At 37.6% G+C, this 17,310-nt stretch overlaps 1 protein-coding gene across 1 annotated transcript in view; it reads left to right on the forward strand.

Moving 5' to 3' along the window:
- Window positions 1-17,310, forward strand: part of cltca (clathrin, heavy chain a (Hc)) — a 36,045-nt gene continuing 18,735 nt past the window's right edge. The window contains exons 1-7 of the mRNA XM_061740164.1: window positions 1-328; window positions 9,614-9,821; window positions 12,706-12,974; window positions 13,217-13,378; window positions 13,490-13,603; window positions 13,873-14,046; window positions 17,055-17,252. Coding sequence (XP_061596148.1) covers window positions 287-328; window positions 9,614-9,821; window positions 12,706-12,974; window positions 13,217-13,378; window positions 13,490-13,603; window positions 13,873-14,046; window positions 17,055-17,252 — 1,167 coding nt within the window. The 5' untranslated portion in view covers window positions 1-286. The remainder of the gene's footprint in view (window positions 329-9,613; window positions 9,822-12,705; window positions 12,975-13,216; window positions 13,379-13,489; window positions 13,604-13,872; window positions 14,047-17,054; window positions 17,253-17,310) is intronic.

Genomic DNA, 17,310 nt, shown 5'->3' on the forward strand with positions numbered 1-17,310 from the left:
GACTACGTATTCATCCGCCTCTTTGGGTGCACTTTCATTTCCGGGATGTTTTCTCGACTGACCAGCGCCATTGCGGGTCCAGCGAGTCGGTGTAGGTAGGCAGTAATTAGCCGGGGGAAGGATTAAAAAGCAACCATAACCTCGACAACACGTTTTAATCAAGGCTTATAATCAATCATCAATTGGAGTTTAGACTAGAGGCTTCCTGGCTGGCCGGACCCGAGAGAAGCAGCCGTAGTTTGTTAGCTGTAGTAGACACCAGAGGAGAGTGACAAGAGTAGCCGCCATGGCTCAGATCCTGCCCATTCGCTTCCAGGAGCACCTGCAGGTACGTGGATGAATGGACGCTTTATGTGCCCTGCTCGAGTTTGCGTATCGGTCACGATCACTGCGATGTCGCTGTGCAGGCTTTAACGCGAGTGTGAGATCGGTAGCGAGCTAGCTGTGGGAGGCGATGCTAACTAGCCTGACAGGGTGGATGACGTTTATCCTGGTTAGCATCTGGGGCTAACTCAGCCTCGGCTCTGGCTGGCTGGGAAAGCTCTGCACGACTAAACACCAGCTCCTTTAGGTCAGGCAATTAAACTGCAATTCAGAGTGTGCATTAGCAGCTTTTGAATGATGTTAGGGTCATTGTTAATGTTGTCTGGGAAAAAAAGTACTGCCATCAATACCGTGTTGGGACAAGTGTCAGATTTATGAATGCAATCACAATACAAACATAATTGAGTCGACTTCTGGACTTTAACTTGCAACACGATTTATATTTCAGGAATGTACTATTTTGTGTGTACACACATACATATATACACACACACACATACACATACATACATATATATATATATATATATATATATATATATATATATATATATATATATATATATATATATTCCCCTGTAGCAGTTGCTCAACTCATGTATGTTGTAGAACACACATGAAACAGAATATGCACAACATCATGCATTAGTGATTGACACTATATATATATATATATATATATATATATTAGTGTAGATCCTTGGGAATGCCATATATTTAAACAGGATATACAGCTTTTCTTTCCAAATAATTATTTTTATGGCACCGCACTTTTTATTTTTATCTTTTAAATTTCTTAAATCTTTTATATGGGTGTTTGGCTTTTGGGGTCTTTGATTTTTAAATGTGCTGTGTGTGTGTGTGTGTGTATGTGTGTGTGTGTGTGTGTGTGTGTGTGTGTGTGTGTGTAAGATGGAGATGTCAATTTCCCAGAGTAAACCTCCCAAAGGGATTGATAAAGTCATCTGAATCTTTATAGCAAACTTATTTTCACATATGTATTTTTGTGTTTCTTTGAAATTAATTTATCTTCCTCGAGAGGAGGTGTAGTTGGCTGGTGGTAGAAGAGGTCATGTGGTGTGTCATAACTCTACGTCGACTTATGTTGAATGACTTTTAACAAGTTGGCTGGGGCTCAAGCACCCACTCAGGACATATTTATGTATTAATTAGTATTTCATCTCTTAATTACTATTTTGAGTTGGCTGGTTAAAAATCTGAAATAAAATAAACACACATTTGTCCTAGTTTGTAGTCCTTCCTTGTGACGTCATATGTGCTATTAGACAGAATTTTGTTTTCTTGCCTTGCCACACATTTATTATAATACTCTTCATTTTATGTTGTGGCCAGTTTAAGGAAGAAAAGGGGAAATTATGAAGAAGTAATACGTTTTAAAATAGGACGATTTGAAGTTTGATTAACAATTTAATGGAAAATAGGATGTGCCTTCCTCTTGGCCTAAAATTTAATTGATAGATATCTTTCATGTCTAAATACCAACAGCTTTGTGTCCCTTGTCCTTGTCAGACTTTTTCTCTTTACACTTATCTAAATTTCTACAAGCTTCTGCATAACACTCAATACTGACAACTTTGTTAATTCAGGGCTGATGGCGCCATTTCAGCAAGGTGAAGTAGTCCTGGGGTTGTTGCATGAACCCTTTACTGGGCAAGTAAAGGCAAATATTTGGTCACTTCAGAACTGCAGTCAAAAAAAAAATACAATGTTAATAGATGTCCTTTCCTGTTCTCCAATAATCTTCGACCGTTGACATTTTGAAATTTCAAGCATTTTATTGACTGCCCTATAAACATTTTAAAGCAGGTTGAAGGCCATGTTTTTTTTGTTTTTTGGCTCTCTCTCTCTCTCTCTTAAAGCTAAACCGATGCTTGACATCTTAAAAAAATAACTGAAGTCACATCAGCGCTCAGCAGGCCTCTTTAATATGGACATCTCAGGTAATGCACTAGGAGCTGCTGAGTTAATATGTAGGCCAATCACAAGATTGTATGGAGGCTGAGTCTTGCAAAGTTGTGCAAAGGCCTTTTGTGTTTGCAGTTGCAGTGAAATTATAGAATGATTTGAATGCCTTGTTAAGAGCCTTTGGTTGTAGGAGTGGGAGTGAACAAAGGGAGCAATGCAGTTGTGTGACTATGGATGGAGATGAAACTAATATTTTATCTTCCTCTAAAGGAAAGGGTTGTGCATTATTGCTATGACACTGCATTACACTGCCACTACATTGAAACTCTTCAATACTGATACCCTTTTAAATTCAACTTATTTTTAAATTCAAATGACTCATATTTCCAAGTTTTCTTTGGATTCTGTGTCTTGTTTTTGTACAATTTATTTATTACTTATTGCCATTACGTTGATGGCCAGGCTGTGTCATCCTGATGTCAGTTTCAGGCTGCAAGGTTATTTGGTGTGACGATTTCATTCCAAAGGGATCTCTAGTGTCAATCACTAATGCATGATGTGCATATTCTGTTTCATGTGTGTTCTACAACATACATGAGTTGAACAACTCATACAGGAGAATGGAATTGGGCTGTATTTGCACGTATTGTCACATCAACATAATTTTTTTTAAGGTTCTACAGGAAGTATAAAGAGAGCAGACACCAAGGTCTGTTTCATGACTTGTATTGTAGTCACCTGATCTTATAAAATAAAAGAACAGCTCATGGGTTTTTTCTTTGACAACTTTTTTCTGTTTTAGGCATGTGGGCTCATGATTATACATTGTATTAAGATATTTATGAATTTGGAAAAATAATTTGCTGGCATTTCACGCATACAGCTTTTGTAGTTTTTAGTGTAGAAAGCTGATCCACTGAGTCAGCAAAAAGTGGTGTTGGAGATGTTTTCTCTCCCATTTCCTCTCTTCTGGTACTCTCCCTTAAATCACTGCTACTATCTGTCCTCTGTCATCCGTTCAAGTTGCATGGCTTGCATTTTTATATATCATCCATTTATATAGTGTAGTGTTACCTGGAGTTGAATAAATTTAATTGCACTAGTATCACATAAATGCCCACAAAACTCTCACATGGCACAGTATCAGCACCCCTTTGGAAGGCTATACTAGCTTTAAAACTTGGTAAAAATTCAGAATAGCTTGTGTTAAATGCATGGTTGACAGCTCTGGAGCTCATTTGTAAAACCTGTGTTAATTTAAGACTGCTCCTCAGTACCCATCACTTACTTGGGCTGTCTGTGAATCTGGTTTATGTAATGGCAAACATGGTGTTAACAAAGGCTTTCCATGTACGGTAATTAGTATTTAGTAATCAGGCTTTGACAAGTATGTTCCCTTTCTGGTGCATAGAGATAAAACTGTTGTGCAAGAAAATCATTGATGGTGTTTTACTCAACATAGCTCTCACGTACAAATCTATAATTAATTGCTATAGTCAGTTTACCGTCTGTGCTTATATGGACAACTTCTGTTTATACACAGTTTTTTATGCGTAAAAAAAGTATTTTTTTTTTTTATGGAAACACATAGAAGAAAGAGATACTGGAGCAGGCCAAAATACCTAAACATTTGAAATTACATTTTTAAAATATAAGTGTTTAGTTTATGTAAATTACAATATTTTGTATTTCGCAAAAAAAAAAAAGATCCACCTTCCTACTATTAAGGCTGTCTGTCCTATTTACCTGAATACTTAATTGTTGTGCTTTTGTTTGGTATCACAACCCCATCAATCTATTATCTACGCCAAAGTGTGAGGTAAAGCATGGATGGTAGTGATTTAAAAAAGAAAAATTAATGTTATGGCTAAATGAAAAGGAGATGTTTGTGCTCGAAGAGTATTTATTTTTCTGAAAGCTGAAAATATGGGAATTATGCCCTGCTTTTACTGTCATTAAATGGATTTGATTTAAGGTTTATTTCCATTAGTGTTTCATAGCGAGTTTAATCCACTTCTCATACAAACCATTGGCCCAGAGAGCAGTGTGCAAGTTTATTATGCCATGCTATAGAAATCTCACCTGACAAGGTTTTGCACTTTGAACTATGCTTGTAAATGACCAGCTGATAACTCGTGACCGGCTGGTGAGGATGCTGATCTGCTGAGCACTTGATGTTCTACAGCAGCATGAGATAAACTGTAGAAAAAGGAAATTGCTGGTTATGAACCACCTCAGCAAGAACTGGATTTGAGTGGACATGCATGAGCTGCAGAAATACAAGCTTTCCTTCCTACGTTCCCCTCTTCTTATCTATAGGCAACCCTTTTTTGCTTTTTTTGCCCATGAGGTGGTCACATGCTCCCCACCAGTGGTGTAAGAGGCAGCACTGGGTAAAGCTGTTGTTTCAGTTCTGATGTACAATGGGTCCCTACTTTCCTGTTGTCGAGCATTGCAATAAACTACTGCAAACCTCAGCACATTGCATTGCACATCCTTCTCTGCCCTGCCTTGAACTTTAGATGTCAGACATTAACAGGACTTCTTTTCTGCTGAGCAAGATTCAGCTTTCCTTTTAAAGGAAGAGCATGCGGGTTAAATAAACCAGCATAAACTCATTGATAACATTTTAAATATAGTGGCTGATGAATAAGCTAGAATATTTACTACAATCAATCAGCTAAAATGATTGATTGTAACAGCGTTCATTATATGCAAACTTTTGAAATTACAGTTGCAAAGTGGAAAAATTAAATATAGTGAGTTAGAACCGAAATAATACGTAATGAGACCCAGGATACTTGGTGTGATTAAACAGAATGCTTCCACACTTAAGATGCATATGTTGGTAAATTGTTAAATGATGATTTTAATTAAACTAAACATTTAGTGACTTTTTTTTTTTCTTGATATGGTCATTTCTCTGAGAGGAATGTTCACCAACTTCTAAATGCTGGCTGAATCAGCTCTGGTTACTCCAGTCCCCGGGTCAGTCTCGGAGAACAAAATTAAGTCAGCCATGAAAAGTAATTCCTCCAAGTCTTAGATACAAACCCAACCACAGTATTTTCACATGTCAGGGGAAAAAATGGAATCAGTACATTAGTCTGACTGAAACCATAGTTTTAAAATGCATGTAACCATTTTAGTCTCACCGGAATAGAACTAAATTGAACTTGGTATAGTCGGAGTAACACTCCCAGATTATGCAGCTGGAAATCAGGCTAATTGCCGCACATAAATCTTCAGCTGGACTGAAACTGTCCTGCATTCCACAGTTGCCAATCCAGGCTTTGACCTGGAAGTAGCTACTGGAAATGGCTAATTCAGAGAAGAAGGCTCTATGAAATGTGCAAAGCTACGAATGTGTCAAGTTGAGGACTTTCCGTGAGCAGCTGTTAATCTTGGAATTAAAGAAATGATCGAACCTGCCGCAGAGGACAGCCTAATTGTTATTGCACACTATAGCAAACCTGTGTTACCTTTGCAAGCCGACAACATTGTTGATTAAAAAGGGACACACAACATTAGTTGTCTGAAAATATTTGGTTTTCTGAAAACAGATGTGGAGCAGATTAACAAAGTCTGCTAAATATACTGGCATTCTGTGGTAATGAAGACGGGACAAACCAGCCTGTTTTATTACCTTAAAAGGTACTAGAGGTGTAACGGCACACAAAAATCACGGTTTGGTATGTACCTCGGTTTTGAGGTCACGGTTTGGTTCAGTTTTGGTACAGTAAGGGGGAAAAAGAATACAAAACATAAAGATTGCTTTTGGTTTAATTTTCAGCTTTTGCAAACAACGGTTTATGCATTTATGTATAAAAATGAAACATTGGAAAAAAAAACGTAATCATAAAAACACTGATGGCATTAGTTATTGCTTCAGCCCGATCTGAATTACTGGCAAAAGCCAAAGGTAGCTGTGTCGACACTGTGCTGTTTTTTTTTTGCTCTTTCAGCAGTGATATTCACATTTATGTGGTGCCGTTTCAAATGAGTCATGACGTTGGACGTGTTGCCAGAAACATACCCGATTGCTGTTGAACAATGTCTGCACACTGCATTCGTCTTATCTACATGGCTCTTTCCGTTGTTTTTCACCGGGAAACCGAGGTGTTCCCAAACTTAAAGATAAGGGAGGGTCTTCAAGCTCCAGCTTCTTGTTTGCATCAGCCATGACGCCTGGTAGTGGAAAAACAAAACTTGCGTGGGAGTCCGGTGCTCACTGCAAACTTCCAGTCCACCACTGAAGATGTCTGTGTGGGAATTCGGATTTGAAGTATGAAATATCATGCTGTTCCAGCGCCAGCCTCTACTTCATCTGCTGATGCTACCGGTGCTAGTAGTTGTTCCGTACGATAAACATTCAAAATGGTAATTTCTTAATTGATGATAATAATATGCTAATTTTATTAAATCCTAATATTTTGTTTAACACCTGTGTTAACAGCTAAGCCAAAATCAGCTCATGAAGGTTAGGATAGGACTATCACATTGGTTGTAGCTCTGCAGGTTTGACCTGCTTTCACACAAATTCCTGCTCATCGATGTCAGACGTTTCAGCCCAGGCTCTAGTGGTTTCCTATAAAGTTTAACATGCAAACCCATTTGCCAGAAAAAACTGTAGTCCGCATCCCACCAGCGCAATATAAAATCATTTAGTTATAGTTTTGTAGTTTGATTCTTTATACTAAGGCACAGAGTTAAATATTCATTGTGTTTAGTCATGCTGGTCTTTCCTGTTTAACGAATGCTTTTCTCTGTAAATGAAAGGGCTTCCTGCTGATCCCAGAATAGATGACAGATGGTTGAGGCAAGGAGAAAGAACACACAATATGTATACAGAGAGGTATTTTATAATACAGGTCAGGAAACCCCTCCTCTTTTAAATTGATGTGTCTCGGTCTGGTTCCCCCTTAGATTAATTAAATCTAAAACTATTTGTATAGTTTTTAGTCCGCATGCATAGAGTAATTGTGTACAATTTCAGATTGTTCTTGAAGGTATGTTGAACCTTTTTTTTTTTTTTTCAAGCAAGATGATGGCTTTCGTGGTATTCTCAAAACCTAGTATATTTTTAAAACCATATATTTTCAGTTGGTGGTTTTCTTTTGTCTAATGTTTAAACAAAAATGCCTTCATACACAACAAGATCTGCCTTTTCCAATAATATTTTAATTATTTTCCTTGTAGTTGGTAGTAAGATGGTCTGTAGCAGTGAAACAGGTTACACTGAAAGAATGTGGGTGGGACAGGGGTGTGACGAAGATGTGTACTGTCATTGATAATATGTGCCACTGTTTCGTTAAGCATTTCTTGGAACTATGTTGTTTGCTGATTAGCGCTAAAATATGACCATGACAGTAAAACCACTCCACTGGTGGAAAGATAGCAGTGCCACAAAGATGAAGAAATATAGACACCCATATAAATGCCAATGTACAGATAAATTACAAAAATAAAAGCTTTTTGAAATGTTTTCACATTTGCTTGCTTAAACATAAGTACACTTTTTTTTTATGCGCACTTATTTTCATCCATTTCTTTTTCTTGTTTCTTTTTTTCCACCCTCATCTTTTTCCCAGACATTGCTTTTTCCTGCTTAACTCTGAGTCAGTTGGGTTTGTGCAACATTTGGCTTCCACCCTACTCCTACGTGCTCTGAGCTAATCATATTTATGAATGAGTTGACTTCTTCCTCTTCATAGACTCTTCCTTTTGAATTTCAGTTGCACCTAAAGTTTAATAGCATTTTATTTTTTTCAATTGTAGGAACAAATGCCGGCTTTACAAAACTGTTATTTTATTGTGTGCACACATGGCAGTTCTTCCTCAAATGGATTATGATTAGAAAAAATATTTAGGAGTGTGAGGATTGTTCAGTTAAAATCAAGTCTCAATTAAAATCCTGATATGATAATGCAAGCCTATAATTTCAATAAATGAATTATTTCTATACCATGCAACTATTATATCAGATGCTTTTCTAAGGTTGCAAAAATTTTATTAAAGAAGTGGGTTTTTTTTTTTTAAAAGAGAAAAATAGCTGGAGAAGATGATGAAATAAGATGAAGTTATTATAAAGAAGTTGTACAACTGTGGTATAATTCTAACGCTTTGTGCAAGTAGAAGGAAGTTGCAACAGCAAAACCTAACCTTTTGGTAGTTTCAGTTCTTTCACACTTGTATCATGATCGCCCTTATCTGTGAATTCCCTGGAAAGTGCGGAAATATATGGATTCAAGTTTGACCTTTTTAGAATGTTTTGTTAGTCTTTAGTGAGACTATTATATTCTGTTATGTGGTTGCCTTTTTTTTTCTTTTGAAATTAGTCGTCTAGTAATTGAAAAATTAGTCTAAGAATAGTTTATAAAATTAGTCGTTAGTGGCAGCACTAAACAGATTAATTCAAAGTAAGTGCTGTTAAGTCAGGATTCAAATAAGTGCAGCTAAGACAACAGTGAAGTAAAGTTTTAGGAAATTAGAGTGCAGTTAATGATAGATGCATGTTCCTGGAAGATGAAAGTTTTCAAGAGCTTCTTGAATGCAGACAGACAACTCTGTTCTTGTGGCCACTAGTAACTTGTTCCATCATTGAGGAACCACATGAGAGAGCAGTCTCGACTAAGATCGCCTTGTGTGAAGAGAGGTCATAGCCAGTCAGTGCTCCATGGAGACGGGTCAGAGAGGCAAGCTGAGATTTGTGAAGAGATTTTTGTATGAGGTCATCTGGTGGGAATGACTTGGGTGAAAGTCATGCCCACCTTAACATTTGTGTATTTATTTTTTTATTTTGCAACTACAGTACGTCTATCCTGACTGCATGTCTTTGTCTTGTCCTTGATCATTTTTTGCAGTGCATTGAAAGGTTGTATATCAATAACTACTACGGTAAGTAAAGTATAAAAGAATCCTTGCGTACCCAAGAGTAAATTATGTTTAATTAGGCAGACATCTCTTAGAAAATAAGAATTCTGAATGTTTTCTGTTGGCCAAGCAGCACACAAAGTTGTGACTTGTTGGGTTTAATTTCCTTTTAACATTAGTTTATTAAAGTCGTTCATTTCTTAACTGCAACATTTCACATGTTATACCTGGCACCCATTTCATTTGCCCTATCATTGCCCTGAGATTTCCTGGGAAATTCAGTACTGCTTTGAAGCGAAAGATGATGTACATCTTTCTTGCTGTACACTTTTACATCTTGTTTCTGAAACGAAGTCGTGGTTCAGTGAATGTCAGTTTTTTCATTGTCGTCTATGCACGTGATCTTTACTACGTTTTGCTGCTCATTTATGTTCAAATTAATAGTCATATTTTCTTTGTCTTTCCCTGTTTTTTTTCTTTCTCGTTGTAGCTCCAAAATTTAGGAATAAATCCGGCCAACATAGGCTTCAGCACCTTAACTATGGAGTCTGATAAGTTCATCTGTGTCCGGGAGAAAGTGGGCGAGCAGACTCAGGTGGTGATAATTGACTTGGCCGACCCCAATACACCTATCCGCAGGCCCATCTCAGCCGACAGCGCCATCATGAATCCAGCCAGCAAAGTCATTGCTCTCAAAGGTATGTTGGTGTGGTGGCAATTAATGGCCACGTTTCTATAAATTGGTGTAGGGAGAAAGGCACAAAGAGGGATGTACTGTTCAGATTTAAGACTACATATAAATGTGTGTGTGTGTGTGTGCGTGCGTATATGCATGTGTATATGTATATATATGTGTGTGTGTGTGTGTATGTATATGGGGGATATGTATATGCATTTATTTTTCTTTTTTTTTAACTAGCTACTTAAAAGGGGGTTGCAGCAGTTCTGTCGATTTTGCTAGAATGTTTCTTAACTCATTCACATTATGTCCATATATTTTAGTTTCTGCTGTGTAGTATTTTTTTTAATGGCCTACATATATTCTTTTTTAAATATTTGTTTCATAGATACTCAGATTAGCATAATTTTTTTATCATGTTGTCCAGCATCCATGATTGGTTTGACTTTTGTATTGTTTTTTTTGTCTTTTCTTTGTTCTTTTTTTCCTTTTACTGCTTTCTTATGTTTGCAGACGGTGAGTTAAAATTTAAATACGTTATTGTAGAAAGAAAATCCTGTTTTATGAGCAAATTGAACAGCTCTTAAATAATTCTGGATGCTATTGCTCCTAAGCAGTTAAATAACCATCTTCACTAAAGTTTTAGTTTTGATTGTGGTACAAAGCTCTTTAAGACTGAGCTAACTTACATTTTTTCTTTTAGATATGTATTTTCTATGACATTTTTTGGTTTTAAAACAAGATGTGCCTGCTTTTTCAGAGCGTTTACCCTATCTGAGCAATTGAAAATATTTCTCATAAACAGGATTTAGCTTTCAGTCTTACAGCTTGCTGGCATTCCATCATTTTTGTTATGTTCAAGTGATTTAGAATTTGTTAATGTGGTTATACCATGGGTAAAAATAATTTCAGTTTAATTCACATTTTCTCTGTTTCCATTTGAAATCCATGTATTCTTCCATCCTTGTGGAGTTATTACCCAAACCTGTTTTCACTCGTCTTTCTATGCCTAAAATTTAACTTATTTTGTGACTGTTTACAAACTTTTAGTTCTTAATATTGGCCAATTGGCTATTGGTGGTGAGGGGGAGTAGAATAAATGTGCTGATTCAAAATCTGTTTGGCCAGTCAACTGCTGACAAATACTCAGCAAAAATTCCCAGGCATTAAAATTTAAAAAAGCTTTTATATATTTAATGGCTATTAAGAATGAGAAGCTTTTGCTGCCCAGTCAATTTAAGAACCCATTAGCTTTGTGAGTCCATCTGTCTTCTGTAACAATATTACATAAGGCCACAAGCTTGTGCTGTTTTGTGATGTCAGTATTTGATGGGTAAATCCTTTTTTTTTTTTTTTTTTTTTGGTGTAATGATATCTAATATAGTCGGTTAAATGTCTTTCCTGAATTAGAACTAGGTTATAGTAGATGCCATTGTTGGTGGTAATAATACTGGGTTGATAATGGTAAAACATCTTGACAGATTAGGCACTGCACGTATGAAGCTTATTCTTTAAACTTTGTATTATACACACATTATATGGTGGTGCTTGCAATGCATGCGTTTGGCAGCAAATATGGGCTGTGGTTGTGGAGAATGATACAATTAAAGGAACTGGAAGCTCAACAATGAATAGAGAGCTTCAGATCTGTATTGACTTAGGTTGTAGTAACTTTCTATTCCCCGCTGTTAAAGCTTTGTAGTGTCAGTGTAGAACCTTCTCTCCTGTTTACCACCTGCCGTCTTTCTTCACCGGTGCATCATAATGATTTCTTCCCATGTGACATTGTATGATTCTTAACATATTTACATAACCACATCTAAGGGATGGATATAGTACGCATGCACACCTCAGACTGTTCAATGTGATTCCATTAAAGATCCCAATGCTTACTCTTTAAAATTTGGCTGCTGCTTCATGTGATCGATTTGCTGCCCTGCTTTATATACTTTGATCCCACGGCTTAGTGATGGGAAAATAATGTTGATGGTTGCTAACATGTTTTTCATTTAATACTGAACAATCAAACAAGTCACACTGCTTCTTAATAAAGCTTTAGCTCACTAAATTAGTCCCAACTAATAAACAGAAAATGCAGGTGAGTGAATCTTTCCTTCTAGTATCTAGCTTATCCACACATTACTTAACCTTTTCATCTCTTGTCTATGAATCTTGAAGAATATTCTTAATTGATCTTCTACATCTGTGTGACTCTTCTGTTATCTTTTTGTCTTGAATGCAGATATTTTCCCTTCTCCCTCATGCTCTGCTTTTAGTTCCCCTATGACCTCTTTCTATTTGATGGGTTAGGCCTTTAGCCTTACTACAACAACATAATGTCTAGTATATTTCTTCAAATAATTACAGCTGTAGCCAGTTTGACTAAATGTAGGACTTATTGGCCCAAGCCCAGAGGTATGCATCTGTTTGACAGTTTACTCTTGCAAATCACAAATGGCATGAGATAATAGCCTTAAACTCCTATGAAAATGTTTTTGTTTTTTTTACCATCATAACTTATTAATCTCTTAATTGTCTGCAGTTGTATTAATAAAACTACAGATGTTATTTACCTGTCACATTATATACACATAGACTCTAGAATGAGAAGATGTATTTACTTTTAATGCATATGACAAACAGTCATTTCTTTCACTTTCGACTGCTACTGTCACTGCACTTGAGACTATTTTTAACTAAAGCATGTTCAGCATGCCTAGTCTATCAATCTTGGCATTCTTGCAAATGCCTGAGATTTCAATTTGAATCTCCTGTATCCAATGATATTATTTACACCTAGTTTTTCCTCTCCTTTGGATGTATAGTGTGCGTGCAAACGCGCTTGTCAAAAGCTATAACATTTTCCTTTTGGCACATTCTGTCCTTCACTCTCTGCTTTATAGCGTCCAAAACTCTACAGATCTTTAACATTGAGATGAAGAGCAAGATGAAGGCACACACCATGACGGACGACGTTACCTTTTGGAAGTGGATCTCCCTAAACACAGTCGCACTTGTGACTGACAATGCTGTCTACCACTGGAGCATGGAGGGCGACTCGCAGCCTGTGAAGGTGTTTGACCGCCACTCCAGCCTTGCAGGCTGTCAGATCATCAACTACCGTACTGACGCCAAGCAGAAATGGCTCCTGCTCATTGGGATCTCGGCTCAGGTAATTTTATTGTTCTTTCAAATTAAGACAAAACATGCTCATGGCAGTGATTTTAATGTTTAAAATGTGCTCATTTTACATAGTATATAGCATAGATGACTGGCTTGCATTTGTAAGTCACTATCTATATAGATATGTACCTATGTTTTACCAATGTATAGAAGATTTTGGTTAGCTTGTGAGTCTGCTTTATGCTGGTTTGTACAATATTTTTATTTTTTAATATATCCCCCCTTATGCAGCAAAATCGAGTGGTCGGAGCCATGCAGCTCTACTCCGTGGACAGAAAGGTTTCTCAGCCTATTGAAGGTCACGCTGCCAGCTTTGCCCAGTTTAAGATAGAAGGAAATTCTGAAGAGTCAACTTTGTTCTGCTTCGCTGTCAGAGGCCAGGCTGGAGGCAAGGTAACTGATTAATAACATTTAATTAGAGCCATTACAGATTTGATCTCATTTGGAGTCTTGGGAAAACTACAGTCTGACTGTTCCTCACACGTTTTTCTTTCTTTGACTCAGCTGCATATCATTGAAGTTGGGACCCCAGCAACTGGTAACCAGCCATTTCCAAAAAAAGCAGTGGATGTCTTCTTCCCTCCAGAAGCCCAGAATGACTTTCCTGTGGCCATGCAGGTATTTTGTTTAAATGAGCAGACAACATTGACTAATTAAAATAAGGTGAATAAGTCACCTGTGGACACTGTCAGTATACATGTAAATAACATTGTCACTAGAAGATTTGTGTTCTCTCCTGCAGATGTCACCAGCTGATCAATGAATCCGTAGCTTTTTTTCAAACATACTTAAAACATTTACATAAAGAACTGGAAAGCGCTTTGACAACTTTTTTTCTTTTTTTTTTTACATCTTGAATTAGTAAGAGCGCCATATTCTCTTTACAGATCAGCGCCAAGCACAATGTGGTTTTCCTCATCACCAAATACGGCTACATTCACCTGTATGACTTGGAGACAGGAACCTGCATCTACATGAACCGCATCAGTGGAGAGACCATCTTTGTCACTGCTCCACATGAGGCAACCTCAGGCATTATTGGAGTCAACAGGAAGGGACAGGTAAGATTACTACCATTCCAAGTACTGTGGAAATAGCATTAATCATGATCATGACTGGTTATAATTGCAGTAATATTTTGCTGATGCCAAATATACATGACTTCAATCGTCCTTCAAAGATCCGTCCCCATCAGCAGTAATTTGTCCGGCATCTGGCACAAGTCACTGAATGTTAACAAGCACAACATCAAGTCATCTGCCATCTCACACACTGCCAGGAAGCATTATAAATAATCCAAGGTGTTGTTTTACCCACAGAGTGGAGTGGGTTGTGTCTTCTTGTTTTTGTAAAGCTGAACCAGAGAGGAAAACTGATACAACCAGCTGATGAATAATGTTCCAGCCAGGCCACACAGTGCATGAATAATTGAGTGAAGAGAGGAAAACTGATCTGAGCTGTGACAGATCTCTCTGTGTGCTGGAGCAGTCAAGTGTCTGAGTGTGTCTGTCTCTGTGGGGTGTGTGTAAAACATCACATGTACACAGTGATCTGAGGGATAATAGGCTACTGACTAGCCCCCTCAGTGATGTCCAATAAGTGGGTTAATTACCAACAAAATTGGTAATGTGATACTGATTAGTGTGTTACTACAATGCTACATACATTTCATTTCATCTTTAGCCAGATGACTGGAAACTAAGAATTTTAATATAATGTCTTTAATTGGGTAACGTAGAGAAGTAAATATCTCTTATACAGAGGTCAATACTTTTAAATAAACATCTTCCTCTGTATTATTAAAGCACAATGATGTATATTTTAATATACAGACAAATTTCAATAATAGAAAGATGATGTTCTACAGAAATGCTTACGTTTTTAGAGGAAACTTGGTCTTCACAAGCTGGTTAAATCTCAAACGTTCCTGTTTCACACACTGCCTTAAGTACTTTCTGTAACCGTCAGCAAGTTGCTCATTTTTGTCAGCAGTTGGAAGCAGTTGGAGTCTTGGGATCAATATTTGAAACATGACTCGCTCTACAGAGTGTGCATGTGTACCATCTGGACTTGTGCAGGACTAATCTGCAGCATTTATGAATCAGATGGGAAGAGAGGAGGAAACATTGTGAAATTAAGTGGCAGAGTGAGCACCCCCTGAGCACATGACATTAAGTTTTTAGCACAGCCTGGTGCCCTCAATCCTATTTGCGCAGGTCCTCTCTTTCAATTAGTCTTATCCTTATTTTCCATTATCAGAACGGGAGTTGGCAGTAAGAAGTTTAACTGAGTGTTTTCTGTATGTTTATCTCAGCTAACAAATTACTTGATACTGCATCTCAAGTGTCGTCTGATTCTTGGTGGTGTCTTCAGTTGTTCAGGCATGTTGGGCCAGACTGGGGTTTAGTTCTGATTTGCTTGTAACCACATCTTTTATATCTTCTGTAGAACGTAGTATCTAGTGAATGTATTTACTCATATCCTCTGCTCATTTACTTATTTCAGTTAACTCCAATTAGTCTTACTGCATTATAGTGAGTAACGCACCCTGCACACAAAAGCAGGGGCACTGACCAGCTGGGCTTGTTTGTAGAGTGGCCAACACTGGTTGTCTTTCTCCTTTGGCCCCCCCTTTCCCCCGCTGTACTCTTTTCATTTGACTTTGCCCCCCCCTTTTTTGCTAGAGCACTTCAAAAAGCCCTGTGTAACACTGACCCACTGAGAAAACATTTGTATTCACCTTCCACATCCCAAGGGCGGACAGCGTTGTGTGGAGGTTAATGCTCGTCCTCACAGTTCTGTTTCATTCAAGCTTTTCAATGGGATGATTTTAAGTGTAGTATGAAAAGAAACAGGTCAGGAAACTGACAAAACTTCACGTTCATTGATCCATCAATTATTCAAGTGTATTTGGTTAGTTGCACCTGGCTGCTGTCAAGCCACTTAATTGCAATGGAAGTAGTAAAGGGGTTCTTAGTGTTTCCTTTTTTTTTTTCAGCAGTGGGGTCGGCTGTCCGGGGAGCTGTTGCGGCATAGAGAAATGACACTTGACTCTAGATTTTACTGTTACAAACTATATTTAATGCCCAGTTGAAAATGGCATTTCAAGGCTGACTGTAGAACTAAATACATAAAAAAAAAAATTAAAATGAAAACAATAAATAATTCCTTTACCGAGAATCAGCAGCAAAGTTAGCACCCAGGCTCAGAACATTGGATTTTTCTGGATTTTTTTGTAAAACAGCTCTAAGGCTTTGTTGTATGGAAATGCTTCAATAAGTGGCGTGTTGATGCTTTGTAGCATCCAGCTGCAAAGTGATCCTCCTGCAGCCTGTTTCTCAAGTTAGTCTTCACCTGCAAATAGAAACAATAAGATTTTTTAAATCTCAATTTCCTACACCCTACTCATTTTAATAATAACAATTAATTTTATTTAGAGGCGGCTTTCAGGTCACCCAAGGTTTACCTTACAAAAGATACAACAGACATTTTATAAGTTAAAATACAATTAACCCCCCCCCCCCCCAAAAAAAGCAGCAAGAGACAGAATCAAAAGGTACATAAATCAATAAATAAAACAAACTGGTGTAGTGCACAGTGACTGGTTAAAAAGAGTGAGCGAGTTTAAACATACTAAATTTTAAAATTGTTTGTAGTTTGTGTCTGATATATTATCATGTCTTACCCTATTCATTGTTGAAAACTCCCTCTCACAGTTGAGTTCACACTGTAAAGTTGGCAGCCTAATGCCATCGATTAGTTTACTCAAGTTGGCAACACTGACTTGGCACCAGGGCGCAATTAACCTAAGCTACAAATTTGTTATGTAACATTAGCTGACTGTCAATATTTTGATATCGTTTGTTTAACTTGTAAAATCTGTTATGAGTTATCTTAAGATAATAAGTGTACCTATTCTCTGGTACGTCGTTGCCCTGTTTTCCAAGAGGATACCTGGTGCCTGACGTGATGTCTTGTTCAAGGTTGCGCGCTCATGAGAAACTCTAGGATGTTATGATTTGTCTTGTATCTGGTGCTCTGTACTGCTACGTTCTCCATTTTTATGCAGGTTCTGTCTGTATGTGTGGAAGAGGAAAACATCATTCCGTACATCAACAACGTGCTCCAGAATCCAGATCTTGCTCTCCGATTGGCTGTCCGCAACAACCTTGCAGGTGCTGAAGAGCTCTTTGCACGCAAGTTCAACAACCTATTTGCTGCCGGCAACTACTCCGAAGCTGCCAAAGTTGCTGCTAATGCACCAAAGGTACTTTTTCTTTCACCAATCATCCCAGCAACACCTTTCTTACACAGTTCTATTTATT

This window comes from Cololabis saira, chromosome 14 (assembly GCF_033807715.1).
Source record: "Cololabis saira isolate AMF1-May2022 chromosome 14, fColSai1.1, whole genome shotgun sequence".
Lineage (NCBI taxonomy): Eukaryota > Metazoa > Chordata > Actinopteri > Beloniformes > Belonidae > Cololabis > Cololabis saira.